Source organism: Sminthopsis crassicaudata, chromosome 1, assembly GCF_048593235.1.
Source record: "Sminthopsis crassicaudata isolate SCR6 chromosome 1, ASM4859323v1, whole genome shotgun sequence".
Taxonomy (NCBI): Eukaryota; Metazoa; Chordata; class Mammalia; order Dasyuromorphia; family Dasyuridae; genus Sminthopsis; species Sminthopsis crassicaudata.
The window spans coordinates 754,509,708-754,529,973 of NC_133617.1; the positions used below are offsets into that span (position 1 = coordinate 754,509,708).

General features: G+C 62.1%; 1 protein-coding gene and 1 non-coding gene across 2 annotated transcripts; both read right to left on the bottom strand.

Annotated features, from left to right (window-relative positions):
* Nucleotides 1–51: 51 nt before the first annotated feature.
* On the bottom strand, nucleotides 52–19,217 carry IARS1 (isoleucyl-tRNA synthetase 1). The gene is given in 35 exon segments (XM_074284568.1): nucleotides 52–184; nucleotides 991–1,143; nucleotides 1,321–1,461; nucleotides 1,877–2,002; nucleotides 2,338–2,443; nucleotides 3,192–3,368; nucleotides 3,523–3,594; nucleotides 3,596–3,619; nucleotides 3,773–3,885; nucleotides 4,145–4,319; nucleotides 4,654–4,737; nucleotides 4,864–4,966; nucleotides 5,356–5,477; nucleotides 5,852–5,929; nucleotides 6,246–6,337; nucleotides 6,439–6,559; nucleotides 6,689–6,833; nucleotides 7,007–7,090; nucleotides 7,572–7,658; nucleotides 8,207–8,401; nucleotides 8,504–8,577; nucleotides 8,840–8,966; nucleotides 9,209–9,307; nucleotides 9,563–9,654; nucleotides 10,597–10,719; nucleotides 10,922–11,017; nucleotides 11,387–11,447; nucleotides 11,565–11,652; nucleotides 14,656–14,803; nucleotides 16,845–16,962; nucleotides 17,172–17,254; nucleotides 17,671–17,790; nucleotides 17,881–18,037; nucleotides 18,259–18,384; nucleotides 19,067–19,217. Coding segments are annotated over 34 exon segments (3,786 nt in total). The 5' UTR covers nucleotides 18,378–18,384; nucleotides 19,067–19,217; the 3' UTR covers nucleotides 52–101.
* LOC141552410 (small nucleolar RNA SNORA84) lies at nucleotides 18,453–18,585 on the bottom strand. The gene has a single exon (XR_012485199.1). It is a non-coding gene; the product is annotated as a small nucleolar RNA SNORA84 (small nucleolar RNA).
* Nucleotides 19,218–20,266: the final 1,049 nt, after the last annotated feature.

The window sequence follows — 20,266 nt, forward strand, 5'->3', positions numbered from 1 at the left end:
CTCTGCAGGACCCCCCCCCCAAACCCCTCCCCCACACCAGACATAGCCTGATTTCTCTGGGGGTCACATTTATTGGCCAAACTGCCTTGGGGGGGGGGGGGTCAGCACTCTGCCGTGGTGGGCAATACATCCACGTACACCGTCCGCGTGTTCAGAGACTTCATAGAGATGTCCGCCGGGATTTCTGGAGGGGACACAAGGGACGGTCAGCCCCTCACCTGCTGCCTTCCCTCCTCACTAACAGAAGAGGAGGAAGGGCACGGCATGGCAGAGGGGGCACTGCCCAGGTCCAAATACCAAGTGGTTCCTCCCCCACCAGGCCCCGCCCACCCCTGCTATCCATCCAGACCCCGGGACTGGCCGTCCTGTGAGGCTGGCACAAGCCTGGATCATAGCCGGCCCAACACATGTGGTGCATGCCAGCTCACCAGCTGGGCTAAGTCTGAGTGCCCGGCTTGGTGAGGAGACGACATGTCACAAAAGTGACCTCTGGGGAGGCATCCCATTTTACAGCTGGGGAAACTGAGGCAGAAGGAAGGGCTTTGCCCAGGAGAGCACAGCTAGCAAGTATCTGAGACAGGATTTGAATTCAGGGCTTCCTGCGCCCACCCCGTCCTGTTGCCCCAGAGAGGGAACACATGGCACCATCCCCAGAGAATGGCCCAGGAAGGCTGGGCGGGGGAAAGGGCAGCTCCAGCTGCCACTGAGTCCCCAAGCCCCAGTTCTGCCATCCTGGAGGTCCAGGAGGCCACTGTGGGCTCTGTGAGGCCTTCGCACCAGGCATGGCCCAGGCTTTGGGCACAGACCTGGCCCCGGGGGGCGGACGGGTCCCTGTGGGCAGGTAGGAACGCTCCCTGCATTGGGGGAAGCCCACCCCATTTTCACTTTCCCAGGGGGCTGAGCACTCTGCGGGGGACTGGGTCCAGAAGCCCCTCCCCTCCCGTGGCAGTGACAGTGGGCGACAGGGCGCTGCCCCCACAGAGTGCTCACCCTGGGTCTGTGCCGCGTTCAGGAAGAGCCGGAGCCGGCGGCTGCGCAGGCCGAAGACTTTGGCGGCCTCGTGGAGCAGGCCCTGGTAAGTGAGCGGCTTCTGGCCCAGCGGGTTCTCCAGCAGCAGCGTCCCCACCTGCCCTGCCAGGCATTCTAGGGGACAAGGATGCGTCAGCAGGCCCTTCGGCTCCTGCCCTGCCCACCCTCCTCCAGGCTCGCTCCCAGAGCCTCTCCAGTCTCTGCCCCAAGGGCTCCTCCCACGAGACTCCCGGGGACAAGCTGCCAGCAGTCCCCCAGGCCCCCACCCTCACCCGGCCCATTGGGCGGCACCTTGTGGCTTGGCGTTCAGTAGCTGCAGATTGAGGAAGCCGCAGAGAACGCTGGGGTTCTGGGCCGCCGCTGGGGGGGGGCCGGCCGTCACACACAGGGTCTTCCCGCTGAGGCTCAGCAAGTCGGTTTTGCTGACGACTTCTGGAAGGGGGTGGGAGAGGCGTGAGCCGGACCGGCGGACACAGGCCAGCCTCGGCCCCACAGGCTCCGTCCCAGCCCGGCTCGTAACTGTCCTGGGGGGCCCGATGCTTATCCAGACCCAGGAAGGCCTCACGGGGCACGTCCCTGGCAGCTGCCACTCTCCCTGCGAGGAGATGCTCTGCACTGGGGGGGCTTCTCCAAGGCCTCCTCCAGGCCCCACCATGTGGCAGCCCTCCCTCCATCTGGGGCTCTGCCCCTTTGGGAGCAGCAAGTCCAGCTCAGCTCCCCAGGCCCAGCCTTGCCCTCGGGGGCGCACTTGAGGAAGAGCCGGCCCAGCCTCAGGGCCCAGATCAGAGGGAGGTTGTGTGGGCAGTGCGACCCCTGACCCCTAAGGAGAAGCCCTGCGGCCCCCAACCTGTCTTTTCGTGGAAGACAGCCAGCTCGGGCGTGCGGAGGCCGAAGATGCTGCCGATGGCGCCCTTGAGCTGGGCCAGGTCCAGCCGGTGATCTCCTTTTGGGTTCTCGAGGAGCAGGACTCCGCCTACAAAACCAGAACCGCGCTGATTCGCACCACAGCAGGAGGCACAGGCCCCGACCCTTCCCCAGACCGCAGGGCTCCGGCCTGTGCGTGGTCAGTCGGGCTGAGGCACACGGCACAAGTGCAGGCTGAGCCAGGGAGTCCCCAGCAAGGGAGCTCAGGAGAGTCTGAGAGAAGGGCACAAACGAGGGGCTGAAGGAGGCCGGGAGCCCCTCTCACAGTCATGGCCTTGGGTGGGTGGGCACCCCTGTGGTGGGCACACTTGACAAGGCTCCCGACAACACAGAACCCCATCACCAGACGCACCCACACGGGCAGGCCCGGGCCCCCTCCCTCACCTCGCTCTTTCCCGTTGACGCAGACATTCAGGTTGACATAAGCGCAGGCCGGAGCAGGGGGGGCCGGGCCTTGGGTGAGGGTGATTTCCAGGTCAGAGCCCTTTAACTGAACGCACGAGTGAGGTCAGCGTCTTGCCCCCAGGGTGTGGGGGACTGTGTTACAGCAGGGATGGGCCTGCTCAGGGACAGCTCCTGAGAGGCCCGTGGTGGGCCCCCCTGGACTCTGCCTGCCCCCTCCCCCTCTGGCACAGCTCTCCAGGGCCCTCATTTCGGGGAGGCGGGACTCTGGCCTATGCCCCTGTAAGGCTCCTCCCGCCAGGGGCTTCTTTGCCCAGGGCTGTCCAGTGGCACCTCCCATCCCTGGCACAGTGCCCAGCATAAAGGGGCAGCATCTGTTCCATGAGTCAGCCCAGGCCCAGATGCCCAGGGTCAAAGGGCAGGGGCCAGTGCGCCTCCACAACCCAGGTGGTAGCGAGAGCCCCGGGAGCCTCCAGTCTGAACTGTGATCCACATGAAGGCTCGGCCAAGTTCTGTCCTGGGTGATGGCTTGCTCCACGCTGGGACCACCATCCTCTCTACGCCCCCCTGCCCCAGGGCCAAGCAGACTGGGCCCAGACCCCCGACCTCCTCCAGCCTCTTTTCCAGTGGGATGTACGTAAGCCCCCTCCTTGTGTCTCTGGACCCTCGGCCTCCCCGTGCTGCCCGTCGGGGGATGGAGGGCAGATATCCTGTAGCCACAAGATTCAGCCCCGGGCCCCCAGTCGTCAAGAGGCGGACTCTGGGAACCCGCCGGAGGCGAGGCCCCCAGGACGCAGGGCCCCCCAGCCGGCCGCCCCGGAGCCACAGGCGCTCACCTGCGTCACCTCCTGGATGAGCACTTTGTCCGACGGCGGCACCGGGTAGGGCTTGAGCGGGGCCTTGATGGTGGCCAGGATGAAGTCCGTGTGACTCTGGATGACGGTGTCCAGGTAGTCCCCTTGCGAGGGCGACCTGTAGTACACGGCGACCTCGTCCGTGGGGACCAGGTTGCACTGCAGGCGGGGGGCAGAGGACCCACGTCAGCTGGGGGAGATGGGGGGACGGAGGCCCGCGGGACACCTGAGACCGCCCTGCCTCCGTGACGCTCCCCCCCCAAACCCAGTGCGAGGATGATGGGGGGCAGGGTCCCCCTCCCCACCCCCTAACCTTCTTCCGCAGCTTCTGAATGCGGTTAATGACCTCCCGGGCCATGCCTTCGTCAACCATGCTCTGATCGGGGGGTGACGTCAAGGAGCACCAGAACCTGGGGGGGAAAGGACGGAGCACTCGGGGGGGGTGCCCAAGGGGGACCCTAACCCTAACCTACTGCACACCCCCCGTCTGTTGGCTCCCAGAGATCCAGAACCCGGCCTCAGACTGGAGGCTCCGTGGGCAGCGCCCCGCCCATGGGCAGTACCTGAGCATCTGAGTGCGCTTCGTACTGGGAGGAGCTCCCTTGGGCCTGGTCAAAGGTGTACAGGAGCCGGACGTCCTCCCTGTGAAGCTCGTGCCCGCCCACGACAAGGGAACCTGTCGGAAGCAGACCCGGGGATGGTGCACGGGCCCCCCCCCCCCAATGGCATTGAGCCTGCGACGCAGCCGCCAGGACACGGGGAGGGGGCAGAGTGAGAGGCCCGGCCCTGACTCCCAGCGGCCCCCGGGGGTTCTCCCTGTCCCTGCAGGTCTCCCCGCTGCCTAGGCCCAGGATCTGCTGCGAGCCCCAAAAGCTCCTCAGGCTTCTCTCAGGGCCCCTCCCACACTCCCACATTGCCCCGTAGGCCCCACGTACCGGTCTGCTGCAGGCACTCCAGCTGCTCATTGGTCAGCTCCTTGATGGACGCCATCACGGCCTTGAAGGCCGCCTTCAGCCGTTTGCCCAGGACCATGTGGTCAGGCTCGGCCCTCAGCCGGATGCCGTACTTGTTCTTATCCGTAGACAAGGTCACCCGCCGGACGTTCAGCTCCTGAGGTGAGAAGGTCAAAGGGCGTGCAGCCAAGAGGGGTCTCAGGCGCCCCGACTTCCGGAGAGGGCCCAGGGCTGGGGGCCGGCCCGAAGCTGCCCACAGACAAGCAGTTCTTCCCCCCCGGGGCACGCTGGGGTCCAGGCTCTGGGAACTTGGAGAAGGAAGCGTTGGCCGGGGAGGTTTTCCCAGTGGGGGTCCGCCCTCCAGCGGGAAATGGGCACCAGCTTCCCTCCATTCTCCAGGAGACCCAAAAGCCACCTAAGTCACAGCCCCAGCAGAGCACGTCCCTTTGTTGGGGGGGGTCCCGCCCCCGCCGGGCCCCCACAGGTCTCACCTCAAGGATGTACTTCTCCAAAGACCGGATGTCGTTCAGGGCCTCGGGATCTTGATGGATGACCACGATCTCCTTCAGAGGATACTGGGGGGAGAAGAAGGGTCACAGGACGCTCTCCTGGCTGCCCCCAGGCCGCAGGGGCAGAAGGGCCAGAAGCGGGGACTCCTTGGGGGGGAGGGGGGGCCACCCCGAGGGCTCCGCCCGTCCCACCTTGATTGGAATGGTCTTCCGGTCCCGGATGACGCGGCCCAGCTCGATGACAGATTGCATTCTGGAGACGGCGTTCTCCGTCTTCTTGTCGATCAGATCCTCCCTGGGGGGAGGGGGAGCACCTGAGTGGCCGGGACCCCTGGGGAGCTTCTCACCGCTGGGCCTCTGGGTGAGCCCCCAGGCACCCCAGCCTGCTCCTGCACCCCCCACCCCCTCCCCACTGACTGCTCCTGCCTTGAATGTCTTTCAGGCGAGGGGCCGGCCTCCTCAGAGAAGGAAACTAAATGGCCGATGGCCCCCCGGGCCCGGACCGAGGAGTCCCGCCCTCCCGGACAGCCGGCTCCCCCGTAACGAGAGCGAGAATGAGGACGCCCCGGCTGGACAGGGGAAGGTGGGCAGGGTGGCGCTGGCCCCCCCCAGCCCGGCCCATGGCCCGTCCCTGTGCCGGCCCCCAGAGGGAGGGGCACCCAGGCTGCTGCAGCCGATGCGTACCGGACGCGAGGAAGCATGAGGTAGTGGATGCTCAGCGTGTCCTTCTCCCGCACCGAGGCCGGGTCAATGAGGGTCTTTAGGTTCTGGTAAATCAGCTCCGTGAGGAAGGGCGTGTAGGGGGCCTGAGAAAGGGGGAGAAGGAGGCCCACCTGGTACAGCGGCTGCCGGCACGGCCCTGCCCAGTGACCGGAGGAAGGGCCCTAGGCAAAAGATGGCGGCCGGCCCCGGGATCCGAATGGGAAGGGGCCAAACTGGGGGGGGGGTGAGCGAGCTCACGGGGCGGCAGGGAGCACGCGCAGGGGGGCTCTCCGGGGGATGTGAGGTGAGACCCAGGAGGCGCGGCCAGGGGAGAGGGAGGAGCGCCGGGTGGGACTGGGCAGAATGCCGTCTGAAGGCCCCGAGCCCATCCTGGCATCAACGAAGAGATTAAGCAAAGGGCCCCCGCCCGGGACGCCGCGGGGACCAGGGGCTGCTGCCAGGGCTGGGGGGCCCTCACCATGAGTTTGCAGAGGGAGAACAGGATGCTGAACAAAGTCTCCAAGGCCATGACACAATCGTCCGTCCCATTCTCACCCTGAAGAAAAAAAGGTCAAGAAAACCACCGGTGTCTGGGTGAAGACAGGAAAGGCAAAGTCTGAGCGTACGTCCTGTGAGACCCCGGCTGGAGTCCCCTCCCCCCCACACCCTTGGGGGCCTCTCCCTGCTGTCTGGGGGGCTCAGACCTCCTCTGTATCTTCCAGGAGCAGTCCTTAGAGAAGGGCTCTGGGGGGGGGGTCTCAGGCCCAGGGCCTCCTCCATCCCCCGACCGCCCAATGGGGAGTTTCCTCTCCCAGCCCCCGGGGCCCCCGATGGCCGTGGCCCTGCTCGGAGCCCCCGGAGCGTTTGCTCACCTTGAGCCGCCTCCGGTTCATCCGGACGTACCAGTTGGTCAGCACATCCACAAACTTGACGAGACGCGGCACCACGGTGTACAGACGATACGCTGAAGTGGCCCAAGGGGGAAGAATCGGGTCAACACCCCCGGCTCATCCCGGGGCCAGGCCCTATGCTTGCCCCCCCGCCCCAGGGCCTGCGCGCGCTCACCTGCCATCTCGACCTCAAAGAAGCCGATGAGCGACTGCATGAAAGACAGGATCCAGCGGTCGGTGATGTTGCCGCTCTCCCTCACGGCGTTCTCGTTGTAAAGGAACTCTACGCCCTCCTCCTGGCAGGGAAAAGGAAGGCACGTTTAGGCGCAGCGCGGCTGCCTGAGGGGCCATCTGTGGGTGGCTGCACGGGGGTGGGGGTCTTTCCGGGGGTGCTGAGAAGGGCACAGCTGGCACGGGGCACCCACCTTACGCAGACGGAGGATGTTCTGAATGAGGAAGCGGTAGGCGTTGTACCAGGGGAGGAGGACGTCTTTGAGCACGTCTCGGACCCCCTCCTCTTTAAAGCGGAGGTTCTCTGCTCGGACCACAGGGGAGTTAATGAGGTACAGCCTGCAGCGAGCAAAGAAAGCCCTCACTGCCACCAGCCGGGCTGAGCCTTCCCTTGGGGGCCCATGTGCTCCAGAAGGTCTCCAAGCCCCCCCTCCCCCCCCGCCCCAGGGCGGCGCTTCCCAGAGCTCAAGAGACTTGTGCCTCTGGGCAGGCAGAAGGGGGGGGCTCCTCACCGCAGGGCGTCGGCTCCGTATTTGCTGATGATGGAGGTCGGGTCAGGGTAGTTCTTCTTTCGCTTGCTCATTTTCTGACCATCACTGAAATGACACAAGCGCGGCGCCTTAGAAGGCTCCCCGGGGGGCCAGAGCCGGCCTCAGCCCTTCCAGAAAGGACTTTTACCAGGACGGCGTCCGCGGCAGCCTCTGGCGACTCCTCCCAAAACTCTCTCTCAGACCCTCTAAGCTGCGCGTACTCCCGGGCTTCCATGACAGAGACCCCCAGACCCACAAGCAAAAGGCCCCCTGGTGGCTGGGCAGGGGCCACACCCATGACACCCGGAGGGGATTGTGGGAGAAGGCGTGAAGGAAATGGGGGAGACCCACACAGATCCTTCCGCCGGCCCTTCGTGACCTGTCAGGAGCGCAGGGTCGGGCCCCCCGCCATTCATTCCCCACGCTGGCTGAGCGTGGCCTGACTCCAAGGGGACAGGAGCCCCGGGAACGTGTGCAGGGGGGCCCCTCGAAAGGATCTGTGCCAACGATGTTGTGTGGATGGCGGAGGGGGGGCAGCGCCCCGTACCTGGCCAGGATCAGCCCGTTCACAATCACGTTCTTGAAGGCGGGCTTCCCGAAGAGCGCGGTGGCCAGCACCAGCAGGGTGTAGAACCTGGGAGGGGGCGCAGAGCGTCAGCAGGCCGGGAAGGGCCCACAAGCTGCCCCCACGGCTGCAGCGCTCTCAGGGGAGCTGGGCGTCCCCCAGCACGGGGCCAGGGACCATGGGGGCCCCGAGTGACCTCCTGCTCCTGGACACAGAGACCCCTGATCTGACCCGGCTCATCTCCCGCCGCATGGCCGTGGCCCCTGCCCACACTGGGGCCCCCCAGAGCCCCTCAGTAACACAGCTCGCTTCCTGGGGGCAGGAGTTGTGTTCTCCCTCCTCCTCCGGCCGAAGCCTCGGACAGGACGGGCAGAAGGGATGCGCTCTGGGCTGTGCTCTCCGCCACCTGCAGGGCGCCCAGCCCTATAAGCCTGAGAATGCCAAGGACAGAGAGGAAGTACTTTCTGCCCTGGAGGGGCGTCCTCCACCCAGGGGAGGCAGTGGGGACTCTGAGACCCCCCCCAAGGGCAAACGAGCAGCCAGGCGGGGCCAGAAAGCGGGCGTGAGGCTCTCGGGGCCCAGGTTCTGTGCCGTGACAAGCTGGGCAGCGCGCTCACCATCCGCGGGTCTGGTCGATGCCCTCGGCGATGAAGTCGGCAGGAAAGGCCTCCTCAAACTCCCGCCGGCTCTCGAAGGGGTAGTGGACCTGGGCGTAGGGCATGCTCCCGCTCTCGAACCAGCAGTCGAAGACCTCGGCCACGCGGCGCAAGGGGCCTTTCCCCAGGCGGGAGGGGATGGTCAGGTGATCGATGCTGCAGAAGGGAGCGAGCACCGTGAGCGTGGGGCTCCGGGCCGAGACCCCGAGGGAGCCCACGTGCCCGCCGCGGTTCAGCCCGAGCAGGGCCCAGACTGACCTCTCCCTGTGCAGGTCCGAAATCTTCGCCCCTGTCAGCTCCTCCAGCTCCGCCACTGACCCGACGCACACCACCTGCCCAGGACCGTGGGCACCGGGTCAGACAGCCCCGGACAGGGCGTGGGCCCCGATCCTGGCCACCGTTCTCACAGGGGGGGGGGGGGGACACGGACTCCCACAAGTTCAGTCCCACTCCACCCCCTCCGGGCAGGCAGCACGCCCCAGCAGCGAGAGTCAGCCTCACAGCTGGAGCTGGGCCAGCAAGGGGACCGGGGGGCACAGCCTCAGCCAGCCTGGGTGACCCCCCCCCCCGAGGGCCTAGGGCTGGAGCCCGCACCTCTTCAAAGTCGTCGCTGACCCACAGGGGGATGGGGGTGCCCCAGTATCTGTTTCTGGAGATGGCCCAGTCACGCGCATCTTTGAGCCAGTTCCCAAAGCGCTTTTCTCTCACAAACTCGGGGACCCTGCGGGAGAGAGGCAGGCCGTGAGGGCGGAGCTTCAGGGCCCGAGGCCTCCTCTCCGAAGCCCCTGACCAGTGGCCACGCCGCCCCTTCTGGAAGGCCCCCAGAGGCTCCCCGGTCTCTAAATGGGCGCCTGCCCTTCCGTGGAAGGCGTGTGTGGGTGACAGACTGAGGGGAAAGGCAGAGAAGCAGCGAGAAAGGAACAGGGAGGAGACCGAGGGGCCCGCTGCCCACGGCCGCTTCACCAATAGCACTGGTCGTTGTTCTCCAGAAGCCGGTCCACCATGTGCTCCACTCGGACAAACCAGCTCGGGACGGCTTTGTAGATCAGTGGCGTGTCGGACCTGAGGACGCGGACGGAGCCTCAGCCGGCCGCTCTGCACCCTGGTCCTCTGCCCCCTTGGGCCGCCCCAGGGCTCCAAGCACAGCTCCAAGGAGGAGCAGTTAGCCTACGGTGCTCCCCACTCTGACCCCTCATCCAGGACTTAGCGGCTCCCAGGCGGGGCAGGGAGACCCTGGGGCCTGCGAGGACCCTCAGAGGGCCACACCCGAGCGCCTGGGAGCACGGCCCGGCCCCCAGCCCCGCGCGGCGTCCTCACCTCCAGCAGAAGGGGTAGTTATGGTTGAAGGTGCCGGCGAGCAGCAGGCGGCCCTTCTCCTTGATGGCGCGGATGATGTTCTTGTCAGCGTCCTGGGTGAAGAGACAAGACACACAAGGGATCCTGGGGAACAGGGAGGAGGCAGCGAGGGGGTGTGCAGGGCCCCTCCCCAGACCTGCCATGCCAAGATGGCCCTGGGCGCCAGCCCCCAACCCAAGAAGTCGCAGGAAGCAGAGGCGGCCTCAGGCCGACATCCATGATAACTCCGGGTGCCAGGTTGGGGGGGGCTGGGCCGAGGGGGCGCGCTGGATCGAGAACAACAGCAGGAACGGACTTCACATTAATGGCCGACCCCAGGGAGACCAGCGCCATCGTCACCTTCGTTTTTACATGTGGGGGGGAGGGGGTGCTGAGGCTCAGAGCTCTATGGTGCCAGAGGCAGGATTCGCACTTGGTGCCTCCTGGCTCCCAGTCCTATGGGTCAGCTCTCCGCCAGGGGCACGCTCCAGTACCCAGCATCCTGCCCCCTCCCTGGTCCCCTCACCACCTCACGGGCCATGGAACCAGCCCTCGGCTCTCACCTGATGCCCCTGCACCAGCCGGTCAGTCAGTAAAGTGTTCGTAAAAGCTTAGTGGGCACCAGGTACTGAGCACCGAGGGTGGCAAAGGGCAGCCCCCATCCCAGTGCCTTCAGAGGCAGAAAGAGCCAACTCTGGAATGGGGGGGAGGGGTGGCCAGTGGGCACGGCAGGGGAGCGGGAGCGCCCCGGGCAGGGGTCTAAGAGCAGAGGCGGCACCGCAGCCAGCCTCTGCCACCTTCCTGTGCCACTGCCCCAGGCCGGCCCGCCTCCCTCCGGCCCGGGGTCTGAGCTCGGAGCAGCCCCAGCTCGGGCTCAACGTTCGGGGTGGGACGGAGCCTCCGTGTTGGGGACACCAGGAACACACCAGCCCCCAACGAGAAACTAGGACAAAACCTGGCAGGCGAAGGCGCGGCCCGAGCCCCGGAGCCCCGCCGGCTCGTCCCGGTCGCCCTACCTTCACGTACTGCCCGGCGAAGTCGCTGACGTCGGCCGTGAAGCAGCCGGACGCGTCCACGGGGCACACGGGGACAGAATCCTTCTGGATGATGTTGGAGTCCATGCAGACCCGGTAGTCGTCCTGAAAAAGCGCCACCGGCTCCTCAGACTCCCTCTGCCCAGCCCCGGGGCCCCTGGCTTTCTGTCCCGGCGTCTCAGTGTGTCCCCGACTTTACCCCCCACTGACGCTGAGATAAAAGTCCCCCCCAGGGCTGGCGCCCACCTGGACACGGGGGATGGGAAAGGCCCCTCCACCCCGCCCCAGAGCCCCGGCTCGTACTCACAGCCCCGAAGTACGGCGCCTGGTGCACGACGCCGGTGCCCTCCTCTTCCTTCACGTAGTGATCCACGAGCACCGTGAAGGCACCATTTTCCCTGCACTGCAAGGAAGGCAAGGACGCAGCCACGCCTGAGTGTCGGCAGCTTGGGGAAGGAGAACCATGCTCTCCCCAGAATCAGCCGAGGCCCCGAGGCCTCCATGGTCCGGCCTGGCAGAACCACGGCCAAAGGACGCCGTCCAGCCCGACCCAGGTGTGGGGAGGGGCCAGCAGGCTCTGTAGCATCCACCATAAACCTGCCCCCTTGTCAGGTCCCCCAGCTCCTCTGGGACAAGACACGTCCATCGGGACTGGACCTGGGGTTCGAGGGACCCAGGAGGAGGGAGAGAGGGGCGAAGGAGGGAAGGAGGTTGCAATGGGAGAGCCTGAGGCAGCTGGCACCGGCCGCAGAGAAACCAGACGCATTCTCACCTTCACAAAATACTCGAACATCGGCTTGTAGCGCTTGCCTTTGAGGGAAATGCCGGGAAACCTGCAAGAGGACGACGGCTTGTCAATGAAAATGAGTTCCTTTTTGTTTCCGGATGCTGGACGGTGCCGCTGACCCCAGGGGGCGGAGCCAGGCGGGGCATGCCGCTCCCGCACTCACCTCTCGAGGATCACGTAGTCGCTCTCCGACTTGTACAGGGCCACCAGCCTGGCTTCCATCATGATCAGGACCTTTCCGGTGGCAGCATCTGGGAAAGCAGCCCAGGGAAGCAGGGGTCAGTCGGTGGCACGAGTGCCAGCCAGGCAAGGTCAGGGATGCATTCTAGCTGGTAACTCAGTCAGCAGGGACATCGGGGGCCTGTTTCCCTGATGCCAGGAGGGCCTTCCACAGCAGACCCACGGGCGAGTGACCAGCCTGCCGTCCAACCAGCAGGACCCAGAGGCTGCCTCCTAGAACGAGGCCCTCTAGGGGCGGGGGTGCAGCAAGCCCCAAGGACTGGTAGGGTGGGAAGCAGGCTGAGCCACGCCCCTCAGGCTCTCTGCCCCTTGGATTGAAGTGGGGGGCCCTCTAGTGGAGGGAACTGGCAAGTGGACGGAAGAGCTTTCATGCTGCCCTACTTTGACCAGAGCCACTGAATCTACTCCCTGCAGCGCTCCCGCTGAGAAGTGATTGGTAAACCTTCCCTCAGAATAACAATCGTAGGGCCACTGGGAGCCTGGGATTGGGGGTGAGCATCAGAAGGGAAGCTCAGGGCCTTTTTTTTTTTTTTTGAGGTGGTATTTCTAAATTATTTTAATTTTATTTCTTTCTTAGCAAAGCTTTTTATTTTCAAAACATTTGTGTGGATCATTTTTGGACATTAACCTTTGCAAAAGCTTGTGTTCCAATTTTCCCCCTTCCCCCAAGCCCTCCCCTTGATGGCAAGTAACCCAATGTATGTTAAACTTAGAAGTTAAATTCAATATATTCATGCAGATTTGTAGAATTCTCTTGTTGCACAAGAAAAATCAAATGAAACCGGAAAAAAAAAATGAGAAGGAAATTAAAATGTTAGCAGATAACAAGGGATGAAGATGCTTTGTTGTGACCCACACAGTTCCCACAATCCTCTCTGGGAGCAGATGGCTCTCTATCACATCATCTCAATGCTGAGGAGAGCCACGTCCATCTGATCATCTATAGTTCCCTTGGTTCTACTCCCTCCAGGCCTCTCTGAAATCCTCCTGCTGGTCGTTTCTTACAGAGCAATAATATCCCATAACATTCATATATCATAACATGTTCAGCCATTCTCCGATGGGCAGTTTCCAGTTTCTGGCTACTACAAAGAGGGCTGCCAAAGCACTTGTGCATATGTGAGTCCCTTTCCCTCCTTAAAGATCTCTATGGGATACAGGCTCGGTAGAGACACTGCTGGATCAAAGGGTGTGCACAGTTTGACAACTTTTTGAGCATAGTTCCAAACTGCTCTCCAGAACAGCTGGATCTGTTCACAACTCCACCAACAATGTGTCAGTGTCCCAGTCACTCCACACCCCCTCCAACATTCGACATTGTCTTTTCCTGTCATTTTAGCCAATCTGACAGTTGTATCTGAGTCTTAATTTGCATTTCTCTGATCAATAGTGATTTAGCGCACTTTCTCATGTGGCTACAAATAGTTCCAATTTGTTCACCTGCAAATTCTTTTCATATCCTTTGACAATTTATTAATTGAGGAATGGCTTATATTCTTATAAATTTAAATCAGTTCTCTATATGTTTTGGAAATGAGATCTTTATCAGATCCTTTGGATGTAAAAATGTTTTCCTAGCTTATTGCTTCCCTTCTAATCTTATCTGCATTAGTCTTGTTTTTACAAAAACTTTTTAGCTTAATATAGTAAAAATTTTCTACTTTGTGATCAAGAATGATCTCTAGTTCTTCTTTGGCCCCAAATTCCTTCCTCCTCCACAGATCTGAGAGGTAAACTATCTTATGATCTTCTAATTTGCTTAAGATATCACTCTTTACGTTTAGATCATGAACCCATTTCAACCTTATCTTGGTACAGGGTGTCGGGTGTGGGTCACTGCCTAGTCTCTACCATACTAGTTTCCAAATTTCCCAGCAGTTTTTGTCAAATAGTGAATTTTTAATCCAAAAGCTGGGCCTTTTGAGTTTGTCAAACACTAAATTGCTATGGTTGTTCCTTATTTTGTCCTGTGAACCTAACCTATTCCACTAATCAACTAGTCTATTTCTTAGCCAGTACCAAATGGTTTTGGTGATTGCTGCTTTTTACTATAGTTTTAGATCAGGTACAGCTAGGCCAGGCCACCTTCATTTGCATTTTTTCATTAATTCCCTTGAAATTCTTGACCTTTTGTTCTTTCAGATGAATTTTGTTACTATCTTTTCTAGATCTGTAAAATAATTTCTTCAGAGTTTGACTGGTAAGGCACTGATTGAATAGATTAACTTAGATAGTATTGGTATTGTTATTATATTTGCTCGGCCTGTCCAAAAGCACTAGATGTTTTTCCAATTGATTAGATCTGACTTTATTGTTGTGGAAAGTGTTTGTAGTTGTGTTAGTATAGTTCCTGACTTTGCCTTGGCGGATAGACTCCCAAATATTTTGTTATCATCTACAGTTATTTTAAAGAGAAAGAGTTTCTCTTTGGATCTCTTGCTACTGGATTTTGTTAGTGGTGTATAAAAATGTGGATGATTTCTGTGGATTGATTTTGTATGCTGCAACTTTGCAAAAGTTGTGAATTGTTTCTAGTACTTCTTTAGTTGATTCTCTAAGTACATCATCATATCATCTGCAAGAGTGATCACTAGGTTTCCTCATTACCTACTCTAACTCCTTTAAAGCTCTGAGATATTAGGAACTACTTCACTTTCACACTCTCTGGCACACAGTAGGTGCTTAATAAAAGTGAATGGCTTGCTCCAATGACCCTGAGGGCAAGGGAAAACCCAGAGCAGCCCCAGAGCTGAATCTGCCTCCTCAGCCTCCAAATCTAGTAAAACAGGCCAACGGGGAGAGCAGCTTCAGCTCTGTAAACCCCTAATAATGACTGATGGTTCTTACTGCCCTGTCAGCTCAGCCGGCCAGCAGCACTTCAGGGCTTTGTGCAAGTAGCCGCCCACTGGAATTGGCCTGCAAGGCTCATGCCCAGTGTGGAGTCCCCAAGAGACAGTGGGGTCCCCTCCCACCCTGGCACATGAGCTCATCAAATGAGGACACCCCCTACTTGCCTCGAAGCTTCACATACTGGAGATCTGGATTCACGCAGAGTGCCAGGTTACTGGGCAGAGTCCAGGGCGTGGTGGTCCACGCGACCAAAGAGACAGCTTCATCTTCCTCCAAAGGGAAAGTGACAAAGACAGAGGGATCTTGGACATCCTGAAATGAAGACGCGACAAGATGGAGAGATCACCTTGAAAAGAGGTAACACATCAATTTGCAGGCTATAAACTTGCACTGTTTCTTATTAGGTTTTTTCCCCCAACAAGCACAGAAATATTTAGTGTAACAGTCAACTGCAAAGAGTAAATCAGGTGTTATGCTTGTTTATTTGTGGTCATCAAAAAAAATGCTTTCCCAAATGATTAACATTTATGACGACTTTTCTTTTTCTTTCACACACTTGTGAAAAAACTTTACAAAATTTATCAGGCACTTCCCTGCCCGGGAAAGGTCTATCAAATGCAGTCAGCTCCCCCTTTCCTAATATCCTGCAACAAAGATGCTCACGGCCAGCAGGCAGTGATGTTCTTTGACTACTTGTCCCTGCTTGGTTTTTACAATTCCAGTCTGCGGAGCTGAGCACAGGAGAAAGTTCAGTCCTTTAATCTCTTGCTGGGCCAGGAGGAGAATAGGACACAACCCCTGCCTCTGCAGAGCCTTGTGCAAACCCCACTGGAACCTCCTAATCTGAGGACAGCTGAGCTGCTCCAAGACAGACTCCCAGGGCGAGGGCACGTTTCAGCCATGCTGCCAATCCCTTCAGAAAGCCAAGGACTGCGTGCCCCCCCATCCCCCACCTGTCCAGTGTCGAGGAGCTTAAACCTCTGGGGTCAGGCGCTCACTCACTCATTGCTCAACATGTCTGCTCTGAACACCGAGCTCCTTCAGGCTTCTTCCTTGCAGCTGAAATCCCACCTCCTCCAGGAAGCCTTTCCCAAAACCTCAAATTCCAGCCCTTTCCCTTTGTCAATGACTCCCCTTCACCCTTTATCGGGTTTGTCTGCTTCTGGCCTCCGTTGGATGGCAAGCTCCTGGAGGGCAGGGCCTCCATCCCCGGGGGCCTGGGGCACAGTAAGCGCCGAATCGAGAATGCCCGCTGGTAGGCCCCTCTGTGAGTCTCCCGGATGCCGGCTTCCCCCTTATTACACTCATCCCTCTCAGGCCCACGTGTGTCCCCCAGCTGCTGGCCCTGCTCAGACCCACCCCCTACTCCGATTTCTCATCAAAGACACCACAGGCTAATAGGGCCGAGCGCGGGCAGCCCGGCTTTCCCTCGATCTTACTGGGCCGGCAGCCAGCATTTCTCCATCTCTCCATCTCGACTCATGAGGCTGGTGTCTGAACCTGACCAAACACTGTGGTTTGTGTGACCTGTGATCACCTACACCTGTCACCAAGCCCAGGAATTGTTTCCCAAGGGATTTATAACTCAAGCGAAATGTCAGTTATAATAAAAAGGTTCAAAACAAAAGAAATGCCCGAGGAGCCCAGAGCTGGGCAGGAGGAGTCTGAGAAAGCTCAAGAAACGCCCCAGCTGGCCCCGAGGCTCTGAGCACCGGCTTGGAACCTAGCGGGGCGGCCTCTGGCCCCGGTCCAGCTACAGGGAGAGCCAGGGAGGATCAGAAATGGGCCAGGTTCCGGTCAGAGTCCCTCAAGCCTTCCCGTTCTGTCCTCTTGCCCTCCCGCTGCTGGGTGCCCGTGCTCACACCCACACGCACGGGCAAACACGCCTCATGCGCGCTGTCCAAGGGCAAGAAGCTGGAAACGCGTGTCATGCCATGAGCAGGACGCCCTGGGACCAGGGCAGCCTCACCGCTCCAGAGGGACTCAGGGAGGACCCTCTGAGCCTGGCAAGAGCAAGCAGGCCTGGGAGCCACGCCAAGGGGAAGGAGAAGATGGGCAGGACCTGGGCCCCAAGCAACCAGCACACACGGACTTCCTGCTCGATACAAGGGGCACCGGATGGGAGGCGATCAGAGCGGCCAAATGAAAGAGTCCGTCAGGGGCCACGGGATGGCCACAATCGCCCCTGGCCCCCACGGGCAGCTGCAAACAAGCCCCGTGCCCCGCTCCGGGGCTTTCCACTCGCCAAGATCGCACGGCTGGGGCCCTGGGCATCTCCCCGGGGCCGGGGGGGGCCTCACGAGAAGCCGAGGAGCCCCCGGTGCCCGGCCCTCCGCCTGTCACCCCGGCCTACCTTGTAGTTCTGGTGGGACTCGAAGTTGGAGAGCGGGGTGTTGCAGGCCGTCGAGAAGGGCATCACCTTCACCCCACGGTAAACCAGCCCTTTGTCGTAGAGCTGCCGGAACACCCACCTGGGAAGCCAGGAAGCCGTCAGCCTCCCTGCCGGGCCCGGGCGCAGCCCCCGCGGGGGCGCCGAGCGCAGCCTCTGGGTCCCCTCCTGCAGCGTCACGCTCAGCCTGGCAAAGCGGCCCGCGGACAGCTTGGTCTGCCCTGACAAACGGGGCCCCGACAGCCTGGCCTGTCCCGCTCCGCCTGAGCCCCAAAGCAGCCCCCGACTCACCACACCGACTCCATGAACTGGGGGTACAGGGTCTTGTAGTCATTTTCAAAGTCAATCCAGCGGCCCAGCCTGGAGACAGTGACCTGGCGAAGCGGGACGCAGAGGTCAGGGAGCGGCCCGCGGACGATCCCGGGCCCCCGAGGAAATGCTGGGGACGCTCGCCCCGGGGAGGCTGAACTAGCCGGGGAGAGCCCCCCCGGACCGGAGCCGCGGGAGACCCGACGTCACAACGCCAGCGGGAGGCGGAGTGGAGGAGCCCGGGGCGCGAGGGAGCACTGCGTGGGGCCCCGGGCGGGATCCCCCCTCCAGAGGCGCGCAGGCCGCCTTCTGCCCAGTGCCCGCGCCTGGCTATGGTGGGCGGGGAGTGGTGAGCGCTGAGCGGAGGCGGCGGTTTTAAAGAACGTTTTACAAACTGGGAAGGAGAGCAGGACTTTACAAAAGGAAGGGAGGCGGGCGGGGTGCAGGCAGCCCCACGGGGCACTCTGCGGGGCTCTGGCACCTTCCACTCGGCCGCGTATCTCATCACGATGCCCCGGCACTGGCGGTTGTACTCCGCGATGCCCATCGCGGCCACGTCCTCCGGTCCCCTGATCCCCAGAGTCTTGTCGATCTCGTACTCCTGAAGCGGAAGGTGGCGGAGGCTCAGCCCGCCCGCCCCCCTCCCCCCCCAATCCTGAGACCCCTCCCCCCCCATCGGGAGGGGCCGTACCACAGGTAAGCCGTGGCAGTCCCAGCCGAATCTCCTGTCCACGTGGAAGCCGCTCTGGTGGGCGTATCTGGTGACGATGTCCTTGATGGTGCCCGCCAGGATGTGCCCGTAGTGAGGGAGCCCGGTGGCAAAGGGGGGCCCATCGTAGAAGGTGAACCTGCGGGAGCGGCGGGAGGAGGGGGCGCTGACGGTCCCTCGCAGCCCCCAGGAAAGGGGCCCGAGGCATGGATGACAGACGGCCAGGCCGGCCTGGGGCCCGCCTGGGGAACTGTGCGGGCCGGGAGGAAGGGGCCCCGACCAGAAACTTCCATGGGGGAGGGGCTGGGCCTCACGTGACCCAGGGCAGGGGGGGGGGGCGGACCCAGGGAGGACGCTCACCGAGGCCTGCCCTTGGATTGCTTCAGGCACTCTTTGAAACAATTGAAGCGGGTCCAGAACTCCAAGATCTTCTCCTCCTCGCCGGGGAAGCTGATGGTCTCTGGGACCGGCTGGACCATGGTGTCGCTGGGAGAGACGCGGCGGGTCACTGTCCCCTCCCCCCCCACCCCGTGGCCTCGGGCGGGCTGCTTCCCGCGTGTGCCAGTGACCGGGCTGTGGGGCTGCCGGCAGGCGCGGCCCCCACGCTTACGTCACTGGGCGCGTTCCTCTCGGCCCTTTCCCTCCCGGACAGCCGGACGGACACACGGCGTCCAGGAACCACGGGGCCGCGGCAGGCGCTCAGCAGGGGGGTGGGGGAGGGGCCGCACGCCGCCACCGCCCCTCCCCCCAGCGAGATGCACGCAGTGGGGACGGGACCCTCATCACCACCCTGGGGGCCCGCTCTCAATGCCCCCACTTCACAGAAGAGGAAACTGAGGCGGGCAGCGGGGAAGGGACCCGCCAGGACTCCATCTGGGCACCTGTGGATTCCCGAGGGGGCGGGGCCGTGACCTCACGAGCCAGGACACGCCCCCGGGCCGGCAGCGGTGCGGCCGAACGCCTCCAGGCTTCAGCTCCCCCCTCCCCCGCACGCCGAAGGGCCCTGAGGCTCCCGCTCCCTCCGGGTGAAGCGCCCCGGGCCGCGAGACGATCCCCAGGCGCCCCCAGACGCGGCCGAAGCCGGGCACGCGCCCCCACGGCCCCCCAGCCACGCGCGGAGGCTGCGCCCCCTCTCCCCCCCAGGCCGGGCAGACGCCGCAGGACTCACCCTCAGAACCTCGGAGGCGGCGGTCCGGCAGAATGATGCAAGCAGAGAAAAGCATGAGCGGAAGCGGAAGGGCGGGTCCGGCCGGCGGCGCGGCCAATCGGCACGCAGGACAGAGGCCACCCAACAAGGCGGCGACTGATTGGCGGTACGCGTGTCCGGGCAACGGAGGACGCCGAGGGGCGGGTCCCAGCCGCCAGAGGGAGCTGAGGAGGGGCGCGAGGGAGCCCTTCCCCTGGCGACCTCCCCTCCCCCCGGCCCTCTGGGCCTCAGTCTCCCATTCCAGGAAATTAGTGATCTCCATAATGACATCTCCATAAGGACGGCGCTTCTAAGTGCAGAGCTCCAGAGACCCGCCCCCCCCAGGGGCTGCTCTTATCTGGGCCTGTGCAGGCTGCAGGTGCTAAGCATTGGGCTTCCGGGGAGAGCCCCCCCCTCATGGGACTCCTCCCAGCACCCCCCCCACCCCCCACCCCCCCCCCCCCCCCCCCCCCCGCCTGCAGGCCTGGGTGACCCGACCACTGTCCCTTCACTGTCCCCCCTGAGCCCGTTCTCCTGCTGGGGCAGCCGCCAGACCTGGGCGGCTCGGGCGGGACCGCGGGCTGGGCATCCACAGCAGGCCCTCCTCCCGGTATCCTTCCGGGCCGTGATCTTCAGGCCCGGCTCAGGCACCCCCAGCCAATGGCCCCTCCCCTTTTGTGTCCGGCCTCCTCCACCCTCCCCCAGGTTCCCAACTCATGTAGGCTGGGGAGGCCTGGGCCTGACTGAGCAGCAGGGGGCGCTCGGGAGCTCCGCGCACATGCCAGGCAGGGACAGCACCCAGGCACGCCTGCACACGCACACACATACACACGTGCACACGCACACATTCATGCACACGCCCACATATATGCACACGCACATGTGCACACGCCCACACATACACACATGTGCACACGTGCACACCCGCGCACACACATATGCACACGCCCACATATATGCACACGCACACACACATGTGCACACGCACACATTCATGCACACACATACACACACGTGCACACGTGCACGCCCGCACACACACACATACACGCACACACATACACATATGCACACGCATACACACGTGCACAGCACACATACACATGTGCACGCACACATTCATGCACACGCCCGTACATATACACACGTGCACGCCCGCACACACACGCCCGCACACACACG